This window comes from Geotrypetes seraphini, chromosome 3, assembly GCF_902459505.1.
Source record: "Geotrypetes seraphini chromosome 3, aGeoSer1.1, whole genome shotgun sequence".
Lineage (NCBI taxonomy): Eukaryota > Metazoa > Chordata > Amphibia > Gymnophiona > Dermophiidae > Geotrypetes > Geotrypetes seraphini.
Window position 1 is genome coordinate 316,924,846 of NC_047086.1, and position 25,398 is coordinate 316,950,243.

Sequence of the window (25,398 nt, forward strand, 5' to 3'; positions counted from 1 at the left end):
GGAGGAAGGGGAGGAAAAAAAGCACCATCATTCAAAGGAGGCTCAAATATAAACAGAGAACCCCATTTTTGGGCTGTTTTTTATGGCCCCAAAATCTTGGTTTATATTTGAGTATATACAGTAAGTGATAATTAGATTCATCCGATTGAGTATAGCCAGGCTTGATTGCAGCCTGCTCTGTTGAATCTAAACTTTATTATATATTAAACCTTACCATGAGAATTGGGGTAGGGGGGAGGAGAGAGTGGATGGGGACTTGTATACCATATTTTTGTGTCTTTAGTATTCAAAGCTGATATGCAAAGTGGTGGACACTGGAAGATTAAGTGACTTGCCCAGGGTCACAAGGAGCAGCACTGGGATTTGATCTCTCAACCTCTAGGTGCAGAAGGCAGCAGCTCTATCAGTGAGCCACACCTTCCCATGAAGTAGTCACCACAAAATTTCTATAAGATTGCTATACCAAGATCAAAGGAAATTCAGAAGAAATAAAAAAGCTGTTGAAATACAGTATAGCAGTCTGGTAAAGGTTGGTAGCATGGAATGCTGCTACTATTTGGGTATTTGCCAGGTGACTTGGATTGGCCTCCTTGGAGACACAATACTGGGCTAGATGGACCATTGGTCTGATCCAGTAAGTCTATTCTTATGTTCAAAAGCCATTTCTAAAGTTCTGGGACTCCAGAAAACTGCAGTGAGAGCCATTAATTCCAAATGAAGAAGACTTGGAGTAGTGGTGATTCTTCCAGAAGTGGATGGTGTTCAAAATCACTCCAAGGGCATAGTTATACATAGTAACATAGTAGATGACGGCAGATAAAGACCCGAATGGTCCATCCAGTCTGCCCAACCTGATTCAATTTAAAATTTTTTTTTTTTTTTTTTTTTCTTCTTAGCTATTTCTGGGCGAGAATCCAAAGATTTTCCCGGTATTGTGCTTGGGTTCCAACTGCCGAAATCTCTGTTAAGACTTACTCCAGCCCATCTACACCCTCCCAGCCATTGAAGCCCTCCCCTGCCCATCCTCCTCCAAACGGCCATACACAGACACAGACCGTACAAGTCTGCCCAGTAACTGGCCTAGTTCAATCTTTAATATTATTTTCTGATTCTAAATCTTCTGTGTTCATCCCACGCTTCTTTGAACTCAGTCACAGTTTTACTCTCCACCACCTCTCTCGGGAGCGCATTCCAGGCATCCACCACCCTCTCCGTAAAGTAGAATTTCCTAACATTGCCCCTGAATCTACCACCCCTCAACCTCAAATTATGTCCTCTGGTTTTACCATTTTCCTTTCTCTGGAAAAGATTTTGTTCTACGTTAATACCCTTTAAGTATTTGAACGTCTGAATCATATCTCCCCTGTCTCTCCTTTCCTCTAGGGTATACATATTCAGGGCTTCCAGTCTCTCCTCATATGTCTTCTGGTGCAAGCCTCCTATCATTTTCGTCGCCCTCCTCTGGACCGCCTCAAGTCTTCTTACGTCTTTCGCCAGATACGGTCTCCAAAACTGAACACAATACTCCAAGTGGGGCCTCACCAATGACCTGTACAGGGGCATCAACACCTTCTTTCTTCTACTGACTACGCCTCTCTTTATACAGCCCAGAATCCTTCTGGCAGCAGCCACTGCCTTGTCACACTGTTTTTTCGCCTTTAGATCTTCGGACACTATCACCCCAAGGTCCCTCTCCCCGTCCGTGCATATCAGCTTCTCTCCTCCCAGCATATACGGTTCCTTCCTATTATTAATCCCCAAATGCATTACTCTGCATTTCTTTGCATTGAATTTTAGTTGCCAGGCATTAGACCATTCCTCTAACTTTTGCAGATCCTTTTTCATATTTTCCACTCCCTCTTCGGTGTCTACTCTGTTACAAATCTTGGTATCATCTGCAAAAAGGCACACTTTTCCTTCTAACCCTTCAGCAATGTCACTTACATACATATTGAACAGGATTGGCCCCAGCACCGAACCCTGAGGGACTCCACTAGTCACCTTTCCTTCCTTCGAGCGACTTCCATTAACCACCACCCTCTGGCGTCTGTCCGACAGCCAGTTTCTGACCCAGTTCACCACTTTGGGTCCTAACTTCAGCCCTTCAAGTTTGTTCAACAGCCTCCTATGAGGAACTGTATCAAAGGCTTTGCTGAAATCCAAATAAATTACATCTAGCATATGTCCTCGATCCAGCTCTCTGGTCACCCAATCAAAAAATTCAATCAGGTTCGTTTGGCACGATTTACCTTTTGTAAAGCCAATAAGTTGACAATCCAAATGCATTTTCATTGGGGGTGGGGGTAAGCTCAGTCACTAATCTCACACCGGCTCTTCCCCCAACCCTAACATTTCCCCTTCCCTTCTATTTCCACTCAATTTGTACACACAATTTGATTAACAAGCCAATGCATTTATTTTGGGGGTTTATTAACTGCCTTTATGAAGAGATTCACCTAAGGTGGCATACAGCAAGTATAATTCAACTTAAAATTTACAATTTTGTTAACAGCATAACAGTAGTAAAAAGACCAAATATATAGATAGATAGATAGATAGATAAATACAATGAATGAGGAAAAGTTGAAATCAGTAAACTGAAATTTAATAGGACTACCATGATACAATTTCAAACATATACTTATTAATAGCACTGAAATTCAAATGAGAGAGATATAATACAGGATGGGCCACAGAAAAATAACCTGCCTCTAATATCAGTGCCAAAAAGATGGTGATCTCCCTGGAACAGTGAATAGTGATTGTGGAAGCCTATGTGCCAATAAGTACCCAGGAGCAAAACCATCAGCTAAACATTGTATTCAGAATCTAGTTGGGAAATGGCTTGTTCATCTTGTCGTACTGCTTTTCCGTGGCCCACCCTGTACATACTTAAAGGGAGACTTAATACTTATGAAGCATCTAATAGGCACAAATCCGAACATTCAAATAACATAGATATGACTAATGCTTTTCTATAATACAGCTTATCCTATAGCCGAGGGGTCAAATGCAAATATTAGATGGGGATAAGATGAGCGGTAGCATCAATAATTGGGTGTGCTAATTGACACTAATGGCAACAATTTGTCCCCCTCTTGTACAAAGGTGTGCTATGCTTTTTAGCGTGCAATAAATATTGCGTGCTAAACATGCACTAAATGCTAATGCGTGCTTGTTATCCTATGAACGTGTTAGCGGTTAGGGCATGCGTTGATTTAGCGCACACTAAACGCCAACGCGTACATGTTATCCTATGGACGCGTTAGCAGTTAGCGCACGCTAAATCCGCGTTAAAACGCGGCCTCAATTTACACACACGTGTTGCACATGTACATTTATTTTGTGTGCAACTGGAAAGGGAGGGGCATTCAAAAAAGATGCATGCGGTATTGTAGAATTCGGGGGATATGTACTTAATTTACACACAAGGATTTACAATAGATTTCAGGTTAGATCTTGACATTAACACTGTTCAGTAAACGGCACGTAACTAGGAGTGCCACTTATAGCATAGTACTTGGTAGTCTTTTTGGGGGCTCCCAGACCATTTACTGAATCTAGTCCATAGTCCACAGATCCTCCAAATTTCAGAGTTTATTTATGACTTTTAACCTGTGTACAACAAGCAATAATATATTTTATGATACAGCACAATCAGAGTAATAAAAAAAATAATAATGGGATTTGATATATGCTGCCTTTCTGTGGTACACTCAAAAGGTTTACATTTATTATATGCAAGTTTGTGTCCATAGTGGATTGTGGATTTTTTTTTATTTTTTTTTTTTTTGGGGGGGGGTTGTACCCAGGCCAATTGAGAGTTAAGTGACTTGCCTAGAGTCAAAGGTAGCTGCAGTGGGAATTGAACCCACTTCCCTGGGTTCGCAACCCACTGTACTGACCATTAGGCTACGTCTCTATGCCATAAAAAATATTGGAGTTGATGCTAAGAACTTCTTGAAGTTGACTTGTGAAGCTATTTGCACAAACCCCAAGGTTGTCATTTCCTGCATCTCCCAGCAGCTGAATTTTATGCACATTAAGTAGAAGTACAGCTAGAGGTATTCTGAGCATGCTGGTAACTCCCTGCCCCCCCTTTACAAAACCGTAGTGCGGATTTTAGCGCCGTCTGCGGTGGTAACAACTCTAAATTCTATGAGCATCGGAGCTGTTACCGCTAAAAACTGCGTTATAGTTTTGTAAAAGGGGGGGTTTATATACTCTCTTGATATTTTAGCACTTACTGCATAAGTGTGGCCATACGTTAAAAGCTGAAAATTCAGCAAGAACTGTTAGATTTGCAATAGGAAACATAAATTATAGTTCTACTTTTTTATTTTTAAAATTGACTTTTTGATTGAACAGAAAAGCACCAACACATTACTAAGATGAGTATTTGAAACTTGATTTTGTTAATTTGACCAATTAATTTGGACCTGTTGTTTTAGCCAGCAAGAGAAATAACATGATTTAAAAGTGTGTAATTTATGTTTGTTGATATTTGTTTTATATTGATTTTTTTAATGGTGCAGAGTAAATTAGCTTTATATGGTGAGTAATATCTTACATTTTAAATGCGACTGTACAGAGTTTCATCTAAAAACTGGACATTGTGCATTTTTTTTAGTCTTTGTTTATTTATGGAAAAGTTTCATTAACAAAAAACATTAAATAATTTTTTTAAAGGTAGAAAATACAATGGCATAGGGAGAGGAATGGCTAGTAGGAAAAAAGGAGGTGATGATGCCTCTCTATAAGACTCTGCAAGATCTCATTTAGAATATTGTGTGCAATTCTGAAGATTGTGCCTTCAAGAAGATATAAGCAGGATGGAGTCTGTCTAGAGGAAGGCTACTAAAATGGTCAGTGGTTTTCGTTATAAAGCGTATGAAGACAGACTTAAAGATCTCAATGTGTATATTTTAGAAGAAACCCTATAAGGATCACAGCAGTGCAGCTCTAGGGCTCAAGAATTCATTGCCCTTAAGCCTTACAATCTACCTTTGCCCTTGGCCCCCAAACCCCCTTACTTTCTTATTTTTATCAAATTTTACCCAAATGTGAATCGGACAAGAGGTCATGGACTGAAATTGAGAGGCGACAGGCCCAGGACAAATACCAGGAAGTTCTGTTTCACACAGCGAGCGGTGGACGCTTGGAATGCTCTCCCGAAGAGGTTGTGACGGAGACCACCATTCTGGGTTTCAAGGGCAAGTTGGATGCACACCTTCTTGCAAATCACATTGAGGGATACGGGTAAACAGGGTCTTCATCGGGGAACACCTGGCTTGGCCTCCGCGTGTGCGGGTCACCGGACTGGATGGACCAATGGTCCGATTCGGTGAAGGCGTTTCTTATATTCTAAAATAAGAACGTTTAGTACTCATCTTAATAAACTATCTTCTTTATTTTGTCAGTTCAGGGACTACTCTAACATTTCACTCTAAGACTGCCTCAAGGATTGATCCCCTAAAAAAATAGAAGAGAAAAATTACCATTTTATTTTCCTTCTAACCTTCGATTAGGCAGTCCCATCACTTTGACTGTTCTCATTCTGTCAAATATGATACTAGTGTTTTCTTTCCTAGAGTTAAATGTTTAGTCACATGACTTATCTAATTAATCATAGCTGCCCAATCGTCCTGAGCTAAACCAATGGTATCCATTCAATTTCTAAATTCAACCCATGGGTTTAATTTAAAAAATCCAGTTTTGCTCCCTATAATTCAGTATCCTTTCTTGATGACCACCCTCCCACCCAACTTATATTTAGTCTGTTTTTCTCCATTTTAAATTTTGGACAATGTGCTTTTTATCTATCCAGTGTTGGACTAAGTGAGCTTGACAATTATCCATGGTGATCCAGGACTTTCTTAGTCAAATTTGTATTGGTCTATTGCTTAATTAGTAAATGTTAGACTGACACAGGCAGAGCATTTTATATATGCAGTCAAACCTTGGTTTGCGAGTGTTTTGCAAGACGAGCAAAACACTTCCGCAAACCTTAACTCAGAAAATGAGCATTGTCTTGCTACACAAGCGCATAAATGCACCACGCACAAGCACGTCAAGCACGCACATCAATGAGCTCGATCCTGCCCAGATTTCCCACACCGACCCCACCCAAAGTCGAGGGAGTGGTGGTGCTTGCGTACACTTCTGCCGCCGGTGCATTGCCGAGAACCGGGAAAGTGGAGGAGGTAAGAGGATGTTCGTGTGAAAGGCAGCAACAGGACATGCCTTGGTGCTTCTGCATCATGCTCCGGTGGCCAGAAGAGCTGGGCGAGCAGACGCCGCAGTTTCCTCTTCTTTCTGAGGCCCCCCAAATTCTACCAAGACACCACGTGCCGTGCTTCGAGTGGAAAATGCGGGGGTGAAACTGGCCAAGCTGTCGGTGGAGCCCGGGAGTTCCCCCGGCGGCCTCTTCATGGAGCGGTCCCAGAGCTGGATCAGCCTCTTGGCGTCCCTTGAGGCTCTCGCCATCTACTTCCCCTGCTTGAACTCTTTCAACGAGGATGACAGGGGTGAGTGACAGGACCGGGCACAGTGCTTGTGCCTTGAATCCCTCCTTTCTCAATTTCACAACCTATATGCACATCTTAAAGCACAACTTCTTCCTTACACCAGCCAGTTTTGTGGATGTGGAACGAATCGTCCAACTTTCAATTACTTCCTATGGGGAACTTTGCTTTGATATACGAGCATTTTGGATTACGAGCATGCTTCTGGAATGAATTATGCTCGCAAACCAAGGTACCACCGTATATGACATTTGAGCTACTACTTGAAGAATTGATCCTTGCTATTATTATTCTTTTAATCTGAGGATTTACTCACTCTTCTTCCGAAAGTGTCAATGAGCACCAATGGCACCAATCACAAGGCTTATGATCCTGTTTCAACGGTTTCCCATAATGTTGTAAATAACATAATTCCCCTATTGTCTTTTCTCTATGATATGATATAATGGGGAAATCTAAAAAGACAGAATTGTAAAGTTGCATAATGTGCCGATTTTTTTTTCATTATAAGCACAATCCGGTGTTATTAATTCAGAATATGGGACCACACAAGTCAGTTGGTGGTATTCCTCCTAGCCCTTTTCATGTAATAATAATTCACAATTTGTGAATTGTTCTGTTAAAAATGCTTGTTTAATTTCCCTTTCCTATCTTAAAAATAACATGCATAAAATATTTGCCTGTTTAAAATCCTCCTGTTTGAGTATATGTCGTATTCTCAAGACCTGACTTATCAGTAAGGATGACAACTTTTAAACTGCAACAAATTTTTCGATTCGACCAGTTTCCCAATAAACCAAATAGAAGTTGGGTGGGAGGGCAGTCATTAAAGGATGTTGAATTATAGGGAGCAAAACTGGATTTTTTTTTTTTGTTTTCATTAAACTTAGGCCCTGTTTTACTAAGGTGCGCTAACCGATTAACACGCGCTAAATGCTAACGCGTGCATGCTACTCTATGGACGTGTTAGCGTTTAGCATGCACTAATTCGATTAGCACATGCTAATCAGTTAGCGCACCTTAGTAAAACAGGGGGGTTAGCAATCCCCCATGGGTTGGATTTAGAAAATAAATGGATGTCATTGGATTAGCTCAGAACGATTGGGTAGCTGGGATTGGTAAAATAAGTCATGTGACTAAACTCTAGCCATCTTTGACAGTATATGAGAACAGTCAAAGTGACAGGAATGGCTAATCAAAAGTTAGTGCAAGTTTGGAGATATTTGTATGTAGAAAAAAAAATAAAATGGTAATTTTTCTCTTCTATTTGTTTAAGGGTAAATCCTGAGAATATTCTAAATGAGTGAAACCAATCCAACACCATATCTAAGAGCTCTGGTTTGTAATCTGTGGAGTAAGAGTGGTCTGCCAGGTTAAATACTACCAATAAGTCCGGGGATAGAAGAATTGTTGATTTATCTCATTGTCTCGCAAACTTTGTAAAGCCATGGCACACTAAACTAGTGGCCGCGGCTCGAGGGCATCCAGAAGTGCGCGGATGTCAATGCGATGATACCACATACATACGTGATGTCAGCACATCAACATCCATGCATGCGTGAAGGCCCTCCAGACGAGGCCCTGAGCCGCCAGTGGGGGGTGCTGGTAGGGCAGAGGCATGGAGAGGTACTGGCACCGGCTGACTGCCTGCAGAATGTGCCTCTCACTTCGAGAGGCACTTCTGTAGGCAGTCAGCCGGTGCCAGCACTTTTCCTCCTCCCCGGCATGGCACACACTGATTTATTTTGATCAGTGTGATATTAAATGAAGGTAGCAATGCCTATCACTGCTATCTTTCTTCTGTGGTGCTGTTGAAAACCTGTTTTGCGAGTGTATAACACAATTGATTTTCCAGGGTAGGGGAGGGGGCCAATTGTCCTTTCATGGTGTTGTAGATCAAATATCTGCTTCGAGGTAATTTAAATTTCATTTTTTCGTTGACAGTGGAATGTGAAAGATGTACAGGGGTGTGAAGAATTTCTAAGACTTAGCTTCCAGTGAAGACAGGAAAACATTAGTTAAGCTTCACTTTCCTTTATGGCCAAATATAGAACTATGTGAAATGATTTTTTTTTTCACTGATTGTTTTATAGCACTGTCACTCTAAGAGGAGAATATTGCTGAGGCAGTTTGGGGTTGGTTGGGTACAAAACAAGGTTGCTCATGAACACATGATTGTAAAAGTCACTTCCCTTTCTCCTCTGGCTGTTGAATTATTTCTGACAGAATTAAGCATTCTGCAGTTAAGCCTCCCTTGGATCGCTACAAAGGCAGGCTTTTCTTGATTATGACAGGGATAGGTATGCAAATGATAACCCGCAATTGGAAAAATTGTGATCGCCTCAACTTTCTGTTTTGGTGGGCTAGTTTATGTTTAGGTTACAAATATGAAAAGATGAATGCGGATATGTTAGGGGTATAGCAAATTATTTAATTTGGTTTTGGACCCATTGACATCCGTTGTTAATGCAACATAGTGGTCTTGGTTTAAATTTTTTGTTTATTTTTATACATATCCAGGACGGGGTAGGTGGGTGGGGAGGATATCTTTCTGGTTTATTTCTCGATTAAATTGGTGAATGGGAGGGATATTTATCTTCTGCATTGTTATTAATGGAATTTAAGTGCTTATTTTGCTATTAATGTCTATAATTCATGGCACTTTGTATCAGCTTTGAAAATTAATAAAGACTAAAAAAAAAAAAAAAAAAAGCTTTTTGCAGTCCATGCTTTTTCAAATAATCTCCTACTATGCTAATTTCTAATTGGGTAAAACAAGGAACATATTTTTATGTGGGAGTGTTGTTGAGGAGACAGAGGTTGAATAAGTAGCCCAGTTCTTTATATTTTCTAAAGGATTGGAGCAGATTTATTTTTATCTAAAAAAGATTAAAACAGTATAACTATTGTTCTTATGTATGTTTTGTTCAATTAAATGTTTTTCCTCTTTGCCTACATTTTGGATATCTGCTCTTACAGCAATGATGTATGCATCTCATTGCAATTCCAGGCATAGTTAAAATATATGATTTGAATTATTTATCCTTGGCTCATGTCTTTTGCAAGTAGATTAGATTTGATACTTTCTGGTTTTATATCCTATATAATAAAATGCTAGCCACGCATGCGCACTCCTATCTGCATGTTCCTTATGTCTGTGGCCGCAGGAGTGCGCATGCGCGCTTAACAGACTCCACGCTCGCGGCAGCAGAAAACACTCCTTTGCCGGCTCCCCACTCGGTAAGGTTTTTTCGCCGGTCTGACCCTCCCATCCCTTCCCGACGTCTTGACAGCTCACTTAGTCCTTTGCCGCTCCCCCCTTCCCTTCCCGCGGTCCCGACTATGAACCTGGCGATTCCAGCAGCATGTGCAGCAGTCTTCACATGCTGCTTCGGGCCCTTCTACTGCCCTGATTTGCTCTGCCGCTTCTCTGATGATGTCATTAGGGACATGCCAGAGTAAATCAGGGCAGTAGAAGGACCCGAAGCAGCGTGTAAAGACTGCTGCACATGCTGCTGCAATCGCCAGGTTCATAGTCGGGACCGCGGGAAGGGAAGGGGGGGCGGTAAAGGACTAAGGGAGCCAGATAGACTGCGGGAAGGGAAAGGGGGTAGAGGAAACGCTACTGCTGCTGCACAGGGAAGTGGTGTGGGGGGAGGGAATGCTGCTTTGGCTGCTGCACAGGGAAGTGGTGGGAGAGAAATGCTGCTGCATAGGAGGCAGGGAGAGAGACAGATAGATAGAAAGACAGACAGACAGCGGGAGGAAGGGAGACAGAAAGAAAAGAAGAAAGACACAGGGGCAGGGAGATACACAGAAACACAGACAGACAAAGGGGGCCAGGGACAGAGACAGACAGAAAGAAATACAGCGGGAGGGAGAAAGAGACAGAAATAAAGACAGACAGACATATATTCTAGCACCCGTTAAAGTAACGGGCTAAAATACTAGTATATATATATATTGGTACTCTGCCTTGCTATCTAAGCTTGTGACAAAAAGGGGGGAAGTGAATGGGAAGGGAAGCTCTTATTCTAGAAGGATAATATATGAAGAAGAGAATGTATTTGGAAACACTCACCTCCTATTTGCATGCCACTACTCTCTCTATGAATTTTAAGGGATCTTATTAACCCTTTAAGCTTATCTAATGTTATAGAATAGAATTCCTTCAGCATTAAGGAACTTTTCAGATGTTTCCGGTTCACTCAGAGACTGGATCTATATCCTGATTCTCATCAACCTAAAAATCTGCTAAACCAAAAATTTGTGTTTTCCTCCTTACTCTTTTTAACCCAACTGCTCTGAATCAAAAAGATTCCTAACAATTCTATTCATTTTTTTAAATATATATATATGTTTTTTTCAGTGACCTTGGAAAATGCATTTTTCTTTGCTTTATGAATGTCAACTAAATAGTGAATTCATTCTCTCTGCCAGATTATGGGCTAGATTCACTACACTTACCGATTCTGTAGCAACAATCACAAAACCAGTTTTACTGGGTTTGTGATCGTTCCCCGACCCAATTCACTAAACTGCTGCCCGATCAATCTCCTCTCCGATCCAATCCACCCATGCAAATTAGTAAAACCCCATGCAAAACAGCCAAGTGATTGATTCACTATCAATTGCTTGGCTATTTTGAATTGGGTTTTACTATCCTAAAACCCAACTGCTGCAGACCTGTGTTACCAACAGGTCTGCCAGTTTTTTGACAGGTCTGCCTGTCTTCTTTTATTCATTTTTTTCCATGGCACAGATATTTTGCGTTTGTTACACACGCAAAATATCTGCCTCATTAAAAAAAAAAAAGAAAAGAATAAAACCCAGGCAGACCTATCAAAAAAAAGGCTGCCTCCCTCTCCGTGACCCACAAATGGCAGGAGGGATGCCGACTCCTACTGCCATCGGCGCTGCCCCAAACCTGAACCACGATCAAAAAAATGGCAGGAGGGATGCTGACTCCTTCCTGCCATCGGTGCTTCACCCCCCAAAAATGCAAACCCCCACTCCCTATTCCCTCTACCTCTAAAGTTGGGAGCAGGAGGGGTGCTCGGTCCCTCCTGCTCCATAGGCTTCCAGCAATGGGAGCAGGAGGAACCACAAAGTCCTGCTCCTTCTCTGCCCTGCCACGATGCGAATGCTGGCCTTAGGCCCCGCCCCTGTACATCATGTGATGCACAGGGAGGGCCCTAAGACCCTGACTGGTTCAGGCGCCTCCGGCTCCTTCCTTGGGAAGGGCCTGAGGTGCTTGAGCCAATCAGGAACTTCCTTAGGGCTGAGCTGAAGGAAGTCCCTGATTGGCCAATCAGTGACAGAGGGAAGCCACTGCTTGCCCTTGATTGGTAGCATGGAATATTGCTATTCCTTGGGTTTTGGCCAGGTACTAATGACTGGATTGGCCACTGTGAGAACAGGCTACTAGGCTTGATGGACCATTGGTCTGAACAAGTAAGGCTATTCTTATGTTCTTATGATTAGTCCTTGCAATATTTATGTATTCTTTTATCTTGTTTTCTTCCCCCTGTTCCTCCTTTACAGCAAATTCACAGCTATTTGACAGATACCCTTGGAATTCCTGCTTGGGGCTCCTATGCAATCTTCACATTAAGCACCTTGCTGATTGGTCTTTTCCTGGGCTTGGTAAGAAAGCATATGTCACTTTTTTTTTTTCCTTTTACTTCACATACTCTAATAAGCTGTATCGCATTAAAGAATGAACTGCATTTCTTATGATTTATAACTGCATGCTTCTACTTTTTTATATAGTGCTTTCTGGATACAAGAGTATAGAATTCAACAATATTGTTCATCAAACAAAATGTATTATATTAATTCTTGGCATCTATGAAACTGAATTATAAGATTTAATGCCAGTAATATCAATAATGTCTCTATAGGTGCTGACTACTATAATGTGATAGCTTAAAATATCTTAGTACAATGCCAAAGATCACCACTTCCAATAAAGCAGCTGAACTTACCATCACCTCAAGACTGTACCACACTCTCAAGGTAGTTGTTGTGGCACTCTTCTCTCCCCAGCCCCACTAGTCACACATGCTTAACCCCCTGACAGCAACCAATCTTTCCCCTGTACACATGATTAAAATATACTGACCTCACCAGCCCCCCCTCTGCACCACGATCAGAACATCAAGTTGCTTTCACCAACCCAGCCCCCTGAGACACAAAATCTGACACCTCCTGGGAAACCACACCCCTGCCAGCCATACGGTATCCTCCTGTGATCCCCCTCCCCCCCCCCAATAGACTAAGGGTTACTCACCTCGGGGGTCTGCATTTTGGACAGTGGTCTTGGGCAGCAGTGAGAACCCTTTCCTGCTGCCTAGGTAGACACTGGAATTCAAAATGGTAAGAATTCCACCAAGATCATTGATGCCATTTTGGATTTCACCACTTAACTGTGTTGCGGCAAAAGGGGATCATTGCTGCCTCAGACTGTTAACCAATGATGCAGAATCCCACGGGGAATGGAGGGGTGGAGTTTGTGTGTTAGGGGGTCTGGGTTGTTGGAGGAGGGTACTTGATGTTCTAATTGGGGATGCAGGGGTTTCATTTTGTTTTAATCGAGGTGGGGGTTTGTTATCAATGGTGAGGCAAGGTGTAGGGATTGAGTGCTATCAGGGAGCTTAGAATGTGTGACTAGAAGAATCGGGGGGAGGGATGTGGAAGGGGGAGAGAATGCCATCACACCAGAACTAGAATATTTATTTACAGCTGATCCAGTATCACATTACATCAGAGGCAGGTAAATCAGCTGCTCATGTGCTATCTGCAACTGCACATAACACAGTGCCATATGGTGTGGTAAGCATTTGCCATCTGTAGTAAATGCAGGGTGGATGCTGAGCCCCCTCCCTGCATTTACCACAAAGGCTTTGCATGTTAGTTTTTGCATTAACACATGTAGTAACTGCAAAATCTACTGTATTTTAATAAAAGGGCCCCTTATTTGCTTCTTTTTTATGGAATGATACTTTTATCTGTATTTTTTGTATGTAATATTACTACTACTTATAATTTTCTATAGCCCTATTAGACATATGAAGCATTGTACATGGAGGCCTAGATAATAAAAAAACTGCATTAAAAAATGACAGGCTGATATCGCAGCTGTTCTGGTAACAAATTTTAAAACACAAGTAATTCTTCAAAAAAATGTTCATGCAAATGAGGTTGGCGGAGAGTAGCAAAGACTTGCTAAATTTGCATATGCCTCTCGCTGGTGATGGCGATGGGCACATGCGCAGAATAAACGCAAAAAGAAAAAAATCCCCAAAACACAACAGCAGTAGGAGAGATGTTCAATCTCTCTCATTCCCAACCAAACACCACCCCTTAGCAGCGGGAGAGATGCCCATTCTTTCCCGCTGCCACACAACATCCCCCAGCCTCCGACCCCTCTCCCCTTACTTGAATTAGTTGGCTGACCGAAGATATGCCTACTCCCTGCTGCCAGTTGGCCCGCCTCTTCAAAATGGGCCTTCCCCTCCCGATGCATCCATAGGAGGAGCCTTAGGTGTCCGGGCCAATCAGAGCCTTAGGCATCTGGTGCATCTGGTGAGGGGTTTGAGGCTCTGATTGGCCTAGGTTGTTTAAGGGGCCTTAAACAACCTGGGCCAATTAGAGGCTCAGGCCCCTCCCCGGCAAGGGGAAGGCCCATTTTGGACAAGGTGGGCCAGAGGGAGTAGGCATCCCTCCAGTCAGCCATCTAATTAAAGGTACGGGGGAGAGAGGTCATTGGCAGGATGGAAAGTGATAAGAGTGGAGAGATGCTGAGGATCTATAGAATGAATGCACTTATAAGTCAATAAGAGGAGTTTAAACTGTGTTTGGAAATGGATAGGGAATCAATGAAATGACTTGAGGGGAGGGCTAATATGAGTGTATCAACCCTGGCAGAATATAAGTCATTCTACAATTGGCTAACACACTTAATCCCTCGGGAAGAGAGTCTGAGCTGGGAAGAATATAACCTTAGTAGAAAAAATTATTTAAATAATGGACATCAGTATGAGCCCTTGGTGTACAAACGGAAAATTAAGGCTTGGGCAGTACCTCATAGGTGACCAGCACCAGACAAAAGTCTGCCCCATACATCATTTAGTCCTTTTTAAAGTTATCAAACATGTGAGTCCAATCACACTCCCAGTATAAAATCTTAATCAGACCTGTGCACCGAGGGAGAAAGGGTGGAAAATACACAATAAATACCACTCCCAAGAAACCAACCCCATAATTGATAAGAATAAAGTATAAAGTGCAAAGTGCAAGTGCTCACACACAATTCATACTGAAATTCTCATGCACCTTTGCATGATGTTCTTAATAGTTGAGAATGATTGAGAAATTTAATAAATTTTGATAGCTTAACTTGTTAAAACACCACTAGATAACACTGTTATTGTAAAACAAAAAATCATGTGATAATAAGCAGAAAAATACTAAGAGCTTTAAAGTGAAATTAATAGAATTCATACAGAACTCATAAGACAGTCAATGAATAAATAAATAAGCACAACCGTAATTTATAAAGTAGGCTAGGAAAATTGCTAATTCTATAAAGAATCCATGCTTTCTCACAATAATTCATGGAGCCACTTAAGAATTCTATATGAGGTTCAAGCTTGCAGACAGTGGTTCATAGTACTGCTTAAAAATGTAAAAAATTGATCTTACACTCTTCAAATATGCAAATTTATAAAGAGTTCATAAAAGCATGAACGCAATTCATAAATCCAAAAGAATAAATTGAAAAAAATTCATGTCCAAAGCACTACTTGAATTATGTCCTTGGCACCGTTTAATTCATGGCGCCTCTTAATTAGTAGCACTGCTTGCTTTGTAAGAAAATTCATTCATAATAATAATGCATATAAAGAATCACACCGAGAATAAATATCACGCAGGAAACTGTTCTATAAACTTTATGAAGATATAATGTTCTCATATTTGACAGCAAAAGCAAAATGTGGTTAATAGTCATAATCTTGCGAAGACAGTGACAAGCCCTGGGGTACACAGTTTGTAAGCTCCTCTGAGCAGGGACCATGTCTTGAATGTTCTGATGTACAGTGCTGCGTACATCTAGCAGCGCTATAGAAATGATAAGTATAGTTTTCTTACGGTTTTCATTTGTCCAGTAACATCTAGACTGAGTTAAAGCTCTGTATATTTGGGAAGAATGAAGTATGGAAGGATTTCACTAAAACCTATTCTTCTCTCATTTAGGTATTGGTCTTACTTGCAGATTGCATTTGTCCGGCCAAACCAACATACAGAGAGGTGATGCCAGGTAAACACTGTGGACACATAAACGACTGGTTTATGTCCATTAACGCAACATTCAGTTGAGTTCTACAGAAATAGAAATGCTTCCTTAATGCTACATAAGGGGTAATATTTAGAAGGAAATCAAGTTCCCTTGCTCCTGGTTGATCTTGGGATTCTTACAGGTGCGTTCAGGAGTTCTCTGATAGATTAGCAAGTAATCAAAGCAGCACTGGGTAGGGGTGAAAAGGGCGGCCACAAAAGACCTTGTGTTCTCAAGGGCTCTGTCCAGGGCTTATTTTCTGTTGGAATCTTTCTGGCTCTGGAAGTGTTCTCCCCCACCTTACTGCCTCACCACTGCTGTCGCAAACCGCACCCCCCACCCACCCCCCGCCCGGTATGGCTTCTCTCCCTCCTGCCTCTGCTCTGGCCAGTTCCCCCCTGCCCCCTCATGCCTAGAGTGCCTTTTAAAAATTGTATTTTTCTTCCAGAGGTCTCTTGACAATGAGCAGAAATTCACATGCACCGCTCACACAGAGCTCTCGGCCTTCTTTCTGATATCACTTCCTGTTTCTGTGTAGGTGGAAAAGGCGAACAGAATGCTGTGAGCTCAGGGCGACCTGCACATTGAATCACTTCTCATTGACATAGACTTCTGGTAGGGGGGGGGGAACACAAAAATGTTAAAAAGTACTTTTGGGGGGGTGAGTTGAGAGGTAAGAGGAAATGCCAGATTGCCAATGGGGGGAGAAGTTTAAAGTCAAGAGCAGTGTAATAGCCTGAGCGGATTTTGGGCTAAGCCTGTGTACACACAGTCAGACACACATGAAAGGTGCAACAAAACTCTTTTAGTTCAGAAACCTGGCCCCTGTTACTTCACAGGCTCAGGGAAAGAATAGTTTTTTAGTTCAAAGGCAAAAGTCCTGAAATGGGCCTGTGTCTTACAGGGCCCAAGATACTATTTGTGGCCAGTGGCTGCCACACCCCAAACAGAGGTTTCTTTCTTTCTTTCTTTTTTTAAGAATTTTTAATATATTTTAAAAGACAACTCTTGAATAGCAAAGATAGAAATGATTAATACATTTCTTGAAGGAACCAGTTACATATTTAAAACAAAATTGATATAAAGGAAAAACTAAAAAAGATTTATCCTTCAAGTTAGAATAGAAAATATGTGGAAATTACTTATACAAATCTGTCTCAAGTCCTCAAAAAAGAGGAGAAAACAAGGCACAATTCCAGAACAAAAAATATTATCAAGTATACTTTAGAATGGAAGTAACTAAAAGCTATGATTTATGGAGTAGATGAAACAGGTTCAGTTACTTGTGGATGGGAGACAAGAAGCATTCTAGAATCCAAAAAAAACTTAAATGTTGCGGCTCAAACAAAACATATTTCACTTATTGTAATTTAACAACTCATTTACATGGGAAATTGAGCCAAAATAAAATTCCTAATTGCATAACTTTAGAACGTAACTTCAAAAAGGCTTGACACTGTTTCTGAGTCTGTCTGGCAATATCAGGAAAAACTCCAGTCTTATGATTCAAAAAAGGTTCTTGACGATGTCAAAAAAATATTTTCAGTATTCAATCTCTTATCAGGTTGTAACAAATTTACTATCAGGATAACAGTTTGTATTTCTAAATTTTCCATTCTCAAGTATTTGAGTTAAGTGTAAGCTATCAAAAACTGTTGGAGATCCTTCTGCTATTGGTTGTTCCATGGATTTTTTTGTATAGGGTGGTAAATAATAAATCTTTGAATCCGGAGGATAAAATTGCACAGGAATCCTTCAATATTTTCGTCAGATATTTAAACACTATAAGTGGTGCTATAGCAGAAGGCTTAGGAAAGTGATTATAGTCAAGCCATATATTGGGAACACTCTTTCCCTGTTCTCCCCTGGGGCTTCTCCCTCTTCCACCCAGTTCTGGACCTGCCTCTTATACTTCCTGGCAGCTACTTTCTTGACTCCTTCTTTGTCACTTCTTCCTAGGGAGGAGTTATATTAGGGTAGCTCTGACACTGTGAGGGAGTATTCAGCAGGGGGAGTGGTAATGTCCTATATTAGCCCACACTTTTTGGGCTTGCGAGCTACTTTTAAAATGACCAAGTCAAAATGATCTACCAACAATAACATTTAAAAAAACACAAAGCACAGTGTGCGCAGAGAAAATGTTAATTATCATTTATATTCTGGGGTTTTTTTTCAAAGAGATCAAAGCAGATGACTTTATGCAATGTCACTTCAGTAACAACAATACAAAAATAGACAAATATACCCCCTCCCTTTTTACTAAACTGCAATAGCGGTTTTAGTGCAGGGAGCTGTGCTGAATGCCCTGCGCTGCTCTCGATACTCAAAGGCTCCCTGCGCTAAAAAACACTATTGCGGTTTAGTAAAAGGGGGCCATAGTGCAAAATATAGACAGCAGATATAAATTCTCAAAATGGCCACATTTTGATCACTAAATTGAAAATAAAATCATTTTTCCTACCTTTGTTATCTGGACATTATTCAAATCTTGTTGGTCCCAGGCTCTGGTTGTCTTTGATAACTTGCTTGCCAGGGTCTCCTTCTTTCTTCTATCTTCTATCTCTGGCTCCCCTTTCATTTCCCTTCCCTCCCCTGGAAGTCTGGCATCTTTCCTTTTTTTCATCTCCATCCAAAGATCCACCTTTCTTAACTACCCTTTCATTGAGCATCTCTCCCTCCTTCCCCACCACCCCAGGGTCCACCATCTCTCCCTTTCTTTTCCCAACTACCCTCCTATCCAGTATCTCTTCCCCCCCCCTCCACACCATCCCTTGTGTCCAACTTCTCTCCTTTTCTGTTCCTTCCCTCCCTAAATCCACCATCTCTCACCCACTCCTCTGTTTTTAGACCCATTTTTCTTCCCCCACCAAAGTCCGGCATATTCACATCTCTTTGAACCCCCCTTCCCTCCCTCCCTCTGTGTATTTCTACAGCAGGGCCCTGAAGGCTTGCACCCCACCCCTTGAAGGCCTTCCTGTCCTCCTGAAGGTCTGCACCCCCCTGAAGGCCTGCACATTCCCCCATGAAGGCCTGCCCCTGCCCCCCCCCCCCCCCCGGAAGACCTGCATGTTCCTCCTTGCCCTCCCACATCCTTTGACCTAATTCCTGCAGGGAGCAGCCTGCATTGAGGATCGCTGGTACTTTAGCAATCCTTGCAGGTTGCCATAGGCCTCAGGAGCTGTCTTCCCTCTGCCCCAATCCTGCCTCTGACTCAGAGGAGGGGCAGGACCATGGCAGAGGGAAGACAGCTCCTGAGGCCAATGGCAACCTGCAAGAATTGCTAAAAGTATCGGGAGGCCAGGGATGTCACCCAGCAGCAGCTGCTCGCCTGACGGCTACAGCAAGATGTTGTGGACTAACGGGGCCAAGCCCAAACTCTCCGTGGAGAGCAACGAGGGCAAGCTGCCCTGCGCTGACTACATTAACGTGTCCCCGGCCAGCGGCTCCATAACCAGCACCCCTCCCGATTGCTACCTAAACCCGACTCCCTTCCCCGCTCCTTCAAGCATGTCCACTGCCAGAAGGACGAGAGTGCGTTACGCCCCTCTACTGCCTGCTCTGCGCCGAGGACTCCTCTTCCTCCTCCACCAGCAGCGGCAGCCTGGGGGGCCTGGAGAGCAGTGGGGACTGAATGAACTGACTTTTGATTGGCCGGCGTTCTTCAAGAGGTGGGCCAATCAGGAGGGGGAAAAAAACAGAAGGGAAGGGAACCCGGCTCTGCGATCGACTGAGGTTGCCTGAGTAATCGACCAGTCGATCGCAATCGACGCATTGGGCACCCCTGTCCTATAGATTCCCTCACAAACAGATGCTGGATTGCTGGTTAGGGAGGGAACAGGAGGAAGAAATGTTGTAGCTTTTTTGGGGGGAGGGAAGAAGAGTTGAGAAGGGAGAATGCTGAACCATTGAGGGGGGGAGGAAGAAGGTGAAGTGCTGGACAATTGATTTTTTTTTTTTTGGGGGGGAGAGATGGGGGGAATGCTAGTCTGATGGTGTGCCTTGACAGTTTTAGCACTTTGTCAGTGTGCTGTGAGATGAAAACATTTTCAAATCACTGATCTAAGGCATTCATTAATTAATAGCCTTTCAATGTAATTACCTTTGGACACAAGACCCAGATATATTGGTTTTCAAGCAAGTTTATAAAAGGGAAGAGTGATAAAATGAGAGGAACTAATATAGTAGATGGTTTAACTGGGCAGTCTGGATAAGCCATATGGTCTTTATCTACTGCTGTTTTCTGTGTTTCGCACAACAAATGTAAGGACCCTAAATGAATATGTAGGCACCAAGTGCTATCACTGTTGCTGAAGAGAGGCAAGAGACACGGCACCCTCAGAGGAGAAGTGCTGCAGGAAGTATTTTGCATTCTAAGAGAACAGAAGGTTGGAGGAGACACATAAGGGAAAGAGAGATGGCGGTGAACTGGGGAGGGGAGAGAAATGTACATGAATTGGGGGGGGAGGGAGTGAAGGGACTACATTTAAGTAAGGTATAGTATGAAGAAGAGAGAATAAGGGATGCGAGAGGTATGTTCTCTCTAGAGTAGAAATGTATTTATAATATATACCTAGAAGTGTGATGATAGGTGGGAGAGAAATGGTTTTTTTAAAATATATTATTACAATTATTACTATTACAATATATTATTACAATTATTACTAATAGTCATCAAAAATTCTAAAGGAAATTTAATTCAGGTTTGTTTGTTTTTTTACCCATCTCTGTGAATATGTCTAAAATGCCTTTTACTGTGAGGACAGTTTATAAAGCCATTTATCACAGGCATATATGTATCACTAAGAAAAGGTACAAAGTCTTAGTGCACGTTTACTTGAGAAACACGGTAACAATGTCAGTTGGATTCTATTTATCAGATGCAACAATTTGTTAATTGAAATGATATATCTCTGGCAAGTGAAATGATAGAAAGATGTGGTTTGTTGCGTTTGAATCAGCATCTTCTTGATTACTTAGCCAGCTGAATAACTCAATTTCTAAGACCTGATCCCTTTTCTGGGATTATGTCACATATAGGAAGGCAAAAAATTCACCCCTGTAATTCTCCTGGTATGTGGTCCTTTTCCCTAGTGATGAACTGATTTGTAAATTAGTTTTCCTGAGAGGAAACAGGTGAATGCAGTTTTCTGAATCTCAGTAGGTCTTCTGCTTCCCTGCAGTATCTTTCTATAGAGAACCATTAGTAAGAAAAGAGAACAGTTTTAATATTTGCTGATGAGGACATTATACAAATGATGTAGGTACAGGATCGTATAGCACTTCTGATTTCAAGTGAAAGCTAATGTTATTCAGGGTTATCTAAACAGAATTCCTGGCTTGACACCTTTTTTTATATTTGCATATTCAAAATAAAGCTACAATCAAAAAGGGCTTCAGATTTAAAGTGATTAACACAGCATTAGTGAGGGAAATAAAGAACAAATGTGGGGGAGTATTTTAAAGCATGCACTGCTGCTGACTGTTCTTCATAGATTTGAAAACTAATATTTCTTCGGTCTAATTTGCATCAAAATTCAGTCTGACATGGTTCATTGTAGAAACATGGTGTTGATGGAGCATTAAAATCACCCTTTCACCACTCTTTTTTATTCAGTTGCCTTTGTCAGAAATAAATCTACTGATAAAATGTCAATCTTTCTGCAGGAAATTTTGACAAACCATGGGGCCTGTATGCCAATCGTTTTTTCCCCATTGATAATGTGTCACCTAACCTCTACGGCAATATTTCCATGTTAAACATCAGTATTCAAAGGGATAATGTGCATATGCTTTCCCTTTTGAAAATTAGCCCACAAAATGTACATGCACACTTGTACACCTGTTTAGATTGTCCATTTCGGATTTTGATGAATGATTATAACCCACTGCTATCCCTAAATGTAGGTTCAGAGTGGATTTACAGTCATAAAGAAAAGGACAATATCAGTCTTGCATTACAGTAACAGTAAAACAATACCAAAGACAGAATTATGTACACCATCATAACAAACAAATCGTTTCTGAGTGTGTAACACAAATGTCAAAATTATCAACTTCAGTTGCACCCTTTCCTTTCCTTATAGGGAGCCAATGTACTTTCATCAAGGCTGATCCGGCGCCTTCCCTTTTGCAGATTAAAGAATGAACAAGTCGATATGAGCTTGGATATCAGTCTCTCTTATTAGCCACAGTTTTAATCGGCTGGAGCTGCGGGATCTCTGTCTCCCTAGTTGTCCTCGGGATAAAAAAAGTCCATTGCCCCCGATATCCTCTTGTGCTGGGTTGACTACCACTCTGATCACTTGTGGAGCCTGGATGTTTACTCATAGTTGCAGGGCTACCTTTAAACAGCCACATATATACTTGATTATTCATGTAGTCTCGTTCATACCGTTTGAGGTTTTTAATTTTAGTTTGTTTAATAGCATCTCTATATGTCTCCAGTTTTTGACTTTGATCATTATCCAAGTTACTAAATTCAGTCTCATCCTTACAGGCTCACTTGATGGTTTCTTTCAAACTTTCAATATTCTCCTTTATTCCTGTTCTAATTTGGTTATCTGTTCTCTGATAAGTAACATCAAGTCCATGCTACAACATTTTCATCTTTGCTTTCCATTCCTTTCCTGATAATTCCAAACATTCTGTTTGCTTTCAAACAGATGTAATAAGGACAGGTGATTAAGGTGTTCAGACACAGAGGCCCAGATTTTCAAAACTTTAACACCATCGCTAAACTGTTTTCCTGCACACATTTTGGTTTAGCCTGCACACATTTTGGTGACGGATTATCAAGACAGCTTATCTCTGTCTTTGGCAAGGTTTCTATCTGTCTCCGACACTGACATGCAAATGAACTCTTCAGCATTGAAATGAGCACACTGGTGGATTCTTAAAAATTGCCAAGCCATTTTCTAAAAGCGGCGTCAGCTTTTGTTGACGAAAATAAGCGACTGGTCCAGGAGTGCTGGTATAGTCACAGCAATGTTTTAAACTCCAGCATGGCAGTATCAGAGACTGCTAGAAAAGCTGTTTTGAAGCGCCACCCCCCCAGCAGCGGGAGAGATGCCCACTCTCTCTAGTCGCAAACAAGTCCCCCCATTGCAGTGGGAGAGATGCCTGTTCTCTCCCACCGCAAACAACCACCCCACTGCAAACAAGTCTCCCCCAGCAGCGGGAGAGATGCCCACTCTCTCCCACTGCCAAGCGACCCCACCCTTCTGCAGAGGGAGAGATGTCCCCCGCTTCTGACCCCTTTTCCCCCGTACCTTTAGATGGCTTTGATTGGCCCAGGTTGTTTTAGAATGGCCCAAGTTGTTTAAAGCCCCTGGGCCAATCAGAGCCTCAGGACCCTCCCCGGTGCATCCCAGCAACGATCGCTGCTAACCGACCTGATTCACTAAACGGCCCACCACGTTTTTCCCCTCGATCGTCCATTTTCCGATCCAGCCATGCAAATTAGTAAAACCCCTTGCAAAATAGCCAAGCGATTGATTCACTTACATTGCTTGCCTATTTAGCATCAGTAATTTTTTTCAATGGAACAGATATTTTCTGTGTAGTACACAAGTAAAATATCTGCCCATTAAAAAAAAGAACCCCCCCCCACACACACACTGCTGCCAACGGCCCTCCCCCAACAACCTCTGACAAACGCGACGACCCTAAAACAAACAGCAGGAGGGATGCTTACTCCTTCCTGCCCCGAAGGTGTAACAATGAGAAGACACTTTTGGAGAGGCAACCCCCTCTCATACACACACACACACACACACAACATATGTGTGTATGCAAATTCCCTGCTTTTGCATCCTTCTGTGCCTTTTGGGGAAGGGGAGAATTCTTAGGAAACAGGGCTCTCTGTGGGTTAAAATACTGAGCTATAGAATTATCAAAGCATATTTAGTATAAAGCTTGCTTGAATCTTTCAGTAAATCATGTCAACTTAATTTAAACATGTGAATGTTTTGTAGTTCCATAATGCTAGGATTATCAAGCATAACCTTGCAAATTTTTCTGATTCTATCCTTCATATGTGATTTGGTAAGACATGACTCTGTGTTCTTGATAAACTGAACTTTGATATTATGTTGTATCTTTAAAGCCTGGGGAAATAATCTAAAATCTGATTTAGCTGTTGAGCAACCTTTAAGTTTTAGGAACCATAATGCAAAATTTCACTTTTCTCTTTAGTTCCAGCAGTGGCGAATGAAGAGGAAACCGTGGAACCTTCAGATGAAGAACAAGAGGAACCTTCAGATGAAGAACAGGAGGAACATGCAGAGGAAAAGAAAACTACTTCAGACATGGAAGATGAAGGAAGTGATGAGAGTGACAAGGCCTCAGGTGAAGATGAAGGAAGTGGTGAGAGTGACAAGGCCTCAGGTGAAGATGAAGAAAGTGGTGAAAGCGACAAAGCCTCAGGTGAAGACTCAGCTGTCGAGGAGGGCACTGAGATAAAAGAGGCAGGAAAGGATGTTCCTGAGCAATATCCAGCTGAACCTAAAGAAGAAAATAAAGTAAGGCAACGCCAAAGACAAGGACCTAGTAATGAATTACAGTTCTCTTGACTGCATGTCCATGTGGACCAAATACATCACCAGCCCATCTGGTTTGCGTCTGAAGTTGAATGCTTGGTCTACACCAGGACATCTCCTTCACATATGAGGGCTCTGTTTTGTTTTGAAGCACTCTTTGATTGCAGACTTTTGCTTTACTAAGTGCACTGTGCTCCTGATAAGAATTAATGCTAGCCATGACAATCATGATCTAAAATGTCTCCTGCTTTAGGGACTCCTGAAAGGAGGATAAGTCAATAGCCATACTTATTGGCACCAACTACCATTCATGTTTAATAGCTCCATGCCACACAGTGAGATGGATAAGAGCAGGTTTATTTATAGACTGCAAATCAAGGAGTATCGTAAACCATGAGGATCCTAGCAGTAGCTTGCGTATTGCTTAAATGCTGTTATAAAGCAGTAACAACTTAAAAATGAGGACAGCTTTTATTTTTATTAAAAGCAAGATTAACATTTTTTTTTCTCTTGCCCAGATGAAGGAATTTCTATTATTATTTTTTTCTGACATTAATATATTTTGCCTGATCATGTTTTGAAAATTATGTTCTCATGGTTATAATAGATCCATGTTTTGCTCAGTCTTTCATGTTAACCTAGGCCTTTTGATTCAAACCTACCTATGGTTTTGACATGCTGCTGTTTTGATCATCCAAAAGGAAAGGAAAACACCCACAATGCCATGAAAACCAAAGTAGAAAATGGAAAGTCTTATACCCAGGGTTTTTTTTGTCGACTTTAATAACCATAATTTACCATGTTGAACTATGCTTATTAACTTTGTGTTCATGTTTCAATCAAAATCTGCATCAGGGTGGCATCATTCACAAATGTGATTCTTACAGGTTATCTTTCAATCAATACTATTTATGGCCTACAGTATTTTCCAAAGCTTCAGTCTTATCAATATGCTTTACCTGCGGCTCTTCACCAATGCTAATCATAAAAAATTTTT

At 41.6% G+C, this 25,398-nt stretch overlaps 1 protein-coding gene across 1 annotated transcript in view; it reads left to right on the forward strand.

Moving 5' to 3' along the window:
* The window catches only part of TMX4 (thioredoxin related transmembrane protein 4), a 107,143-nt gene extending 82,241 nt beyond the window's left edge, over window positions 1–24,902 (forward strand). The window contains exons 6-8 of the mRNA XM_033935689.1: window positions 12,069–12,170; window positions 15,783–15,846; window positions 24,058–24,902. Of these exons, the coding sequence (XP_033791580.1) occupies window positions 12,069–12,170; window positions 15,783–15,846; window positions 24,058–24,434 (543 nt within the window). The 3' untranslated portion in view covers window positions 24,435–24,902. The remainder of the gene's footprint in view (window positions 1–12,068; window positions 12,171–15,782; window positions 15,847–24,057) is intronic.
* The last annotated feature ends 496 nt before the right edge of the window (window positions 24,903–25,398 follow it).